Source organism: Suricata suricatta, chromosome 2, assembly GCF_006229205.1.
Source record: "Suricata suricatta isolate VVHF042 chromosome 2, meerkat_22Aug2017_6uvM2_HiC, whole genome shotgun sequence".
In the NCBI taxonomy this organism is placed as follows: Eukaryota; Metazoa; Chordata; class Mammalia; order Carnivora; family Herpestidae; genus Suricata; species Suricata suricatta.
In genome coordinates this window covers 97346121-97348926 of record NC_043701.1, presented here as the reverse complement: position 1 = coordinate 97348926, position 2806 = coordinate 97346121, and the positions used below count along the sequence as shown (strand labels likewise).

Here is a 2806-nt window from a genome sequence, read left to right as displayed (position 1 = left end):
AGCTGTGAGCCAGAAGCCAAGGACAAGGACCACATACACAGGACAGATCTATTTAGGTCATCTGAATGACCAGATGTGCATTTCCTACAAATCACAGGATGGCACACGACTTTTACGTGGGGTGATCAGCTCCACCAAAGGCAAACACTCCCCATAACGTCCTGAAGTGAGAAAGACCCTTCTGTTCTCCCCTGCTTCCCCTGCAGCAGAACATTTTACAAACACGGTCCGGGGTCTCCCCTTCACACACCACCACCCCATAGAACCACCTAATCATCAATCTGGCTGGGGTCCTGGTCTGCACCCCACTTGGCCATTGCTGGAGACTGGATTGCCTGGGGCTCCGGGGAGCAGGGCCATGGGGGCTCACTGGGCAGGTGAGCTCAAGGTCAAGGATGACCACAGAAACAAACAGGAGGTCCAAGGCCTTGGGGATGCTCCCCCCACCTCCCTGGAGCTGGCTGAGTGTGAGGGTCACCAGAGCAGGTACAGGTGGGGCTCCCCCACCAGGCCCATGACAAACCCACAGTAGCAGGGTTCACTTGTGTCCGGGAATGCATCGCCCAGTGAACCTCTCCCAAAGCCTGCCCTCAGAGCATTACAAATCCCCCTTTGCAGACATCCTTCCTTATGAACCTGAAACCACCTCTGTGAACTTTCACAAAGCGGCAGTGAGCCTGGGCTGACGGAACGTTAGTTTTCACAAACAAATGCCCTTCTGGGTGCTGTGTGCAGGACTGGGGACCCATGGGGAATACTAGACACCCACGTGACAAGGACGGGAACCCCATGGGAAGTACTGGGACCACCCGTGGTGAGTACCTGGAGAGGGAGGACCTCCTCAGGAGGACCAGGAAACCTCCTCAAGAGTACTGGAAACAGAGCTGCAGGATAATCTCTGGCAAGGGGTGGGGAGATTCCTGAGCTTCTGCAGAAGGAGCTCCTTCCCATCAGGACAAAGGCAGAATTCTGGGCTGAGCGCCCTCAGCTGAACTGCGTCAGGCACAAGGGGCTTCATCCTCAGGCCCCGCCGCCATTGCCGAAAGGCCCCCAGCCGCACTCACCAAAAGGCCCCCTCAAGGCTGCTGGCCCTTCTGATAGCCAGTCACAGACGCACCTGCTCAGATGTCCACAAGTCCAGTCGTACTAGGAGAGGCCTTCAAAGAGCTCCCCCGACCCCCAAGATAGGGCTTTGGTTCCCTGAGCTGCCGGAGCCCTTGCCTGCATTGGAGCCCCCTGGGCGGCAGCCCGTCCCCACCTCCGTCTCCTGACTGCCTCCGGGCTTCTCCCAACAGGACTCCAGGTCTGCAAGTGAGCCCCGCTTCCAGGACAGGCACGCGGGGCTGAAAACACATCCGGCCGGATCCTCCTGCACCAGGGAGGCTTTCCAGGGCTGCACTGGACACGCGTGAGCTCTCTGGACACCAGTACCTTGTCCCAGGACACCAGTGACGGTGGGTTCTCCAGTCCTGAGTCTCCTTTTGCCCGTGTCAGCACACCCGGAGGACAGCTGGGCTGGTCAGTGCTCCCAAAAGGCGCAGGGTTAGCGCGGACCTCTGGGGGAAGAGCGAAAAAGGTCTGAGGACCCCCGTGTGTGACAAGGAGACCCGCCGGCACACACTGGTCGGTGCCTCCAGCTCTCCAGGTGGGTCAGGAGTCCTGTGCCCTTGGGCTCCACCTGGGGTGGGGGCCATGTGTACTCCCCATCTCTTCCTCTTCCTCCTCACCTGACACACTGTCTCACAAGTAAACACACACAGGCTACTTCAAGGCAAGCCCAAGGCCTGAGCCCCCTCTCATGACCTGACCTGGAGGGCCCTCCCTCTCCCCAACAGGGCTCAGTGCAGAAAGGAGGAGACTCAAGGGCTCCCAAATCAGGGAGATGGGAACCACAGTCGAAGGGACTGGGCAGGGATTTGCTAGGCAAACATGAAGACCTAGAAGACGCCCCAAAGTTTACAAGGCAGAACAATCCTATACGAGGGCTCTTGGTTGGCCCAGCCCTGCCCAGCTCCCAGCTCAGTCACATCCACCCACCTCCCTGTGCTGGGAGCAGATGAAACATGCATTTGAAAGAGCCAGGGTTCCAGACAGAATCCTTGAGGCCAAGTCCCCAACCCAGGGCTACACCCCTAAGCTAACTGTGGTCCCAGCCTCCTCCAGAGACACAATCTTGGGGCTCCTGGGGAACTCAGTGGGCTAAGCGTCCCACTTTTGATTTCAGCTCAGGTCATGATCTCATAGTCCTGAGTTCAAGTCTGCTAGGCCCTCTCTCTCCCTCACTCTCTGCCCCTCCCCGGCTTGCATGCTCTCTTATTAATAAATAAGTAAACGTTAAAAAAAAATAGACGCTAAACTGACCGAGCCACTCAGGTACCCCTTATGGCATTTTTTTTTTTTTTACGTACCTAATCTTTGCCACATGCCGTTTACTTTTTTCCTCTTGCTAACCCGTTCTCCTATATTGAATTCCCCGCCCATGAACCTGTAGTTTGTAAAACACTGATCTAGGGCAGGCACCTCCCCTGGACGTTTTGGCCCCGGCTGCAGTTTGTCTGTGATCTGAAGCAGGTAGGAGAGAAGGGGGCCACAGCCTTCTAGATGGTGCGGATATTTCAATTCTCCTCCTGCTCTCACATAGCTACCAAAAATCTAGTAGCAACTGGTGACTGGGAGGAGAGGCAGGGAGCTGAGCAGGACGCTGAATTAACATCTGCCTAAATGGAAAAGAGAGAGACGGAGGGAGACAGCGTCTGCTCCTCTGTCCCAGCTGACAGGTTTAAGAACCAGAATGCTCTTTCCCTAC

General features: G+C 56.4%; 1 protein-coding gene across 1 annotated transcript in view; it reads right to left on the bottom strand.

The window, feature by feature from the left end:
* PKD1L1 (polycystin 1 like 1, transient receptor potential channel interacting) overlaps window positions 1-2806 on the bottom strand; it is a 94697-nt gene that overhangs the window by 82441 nt on the left and 9450 nt on the right. Inside the window, 1 exon segment of the mRNA XM_029919144.1 lies at window positions 1432-1556. Within this exon segment, the coding sequence (XP_029775004.1) occupies window positions 1432-1556 (125 nt within the window).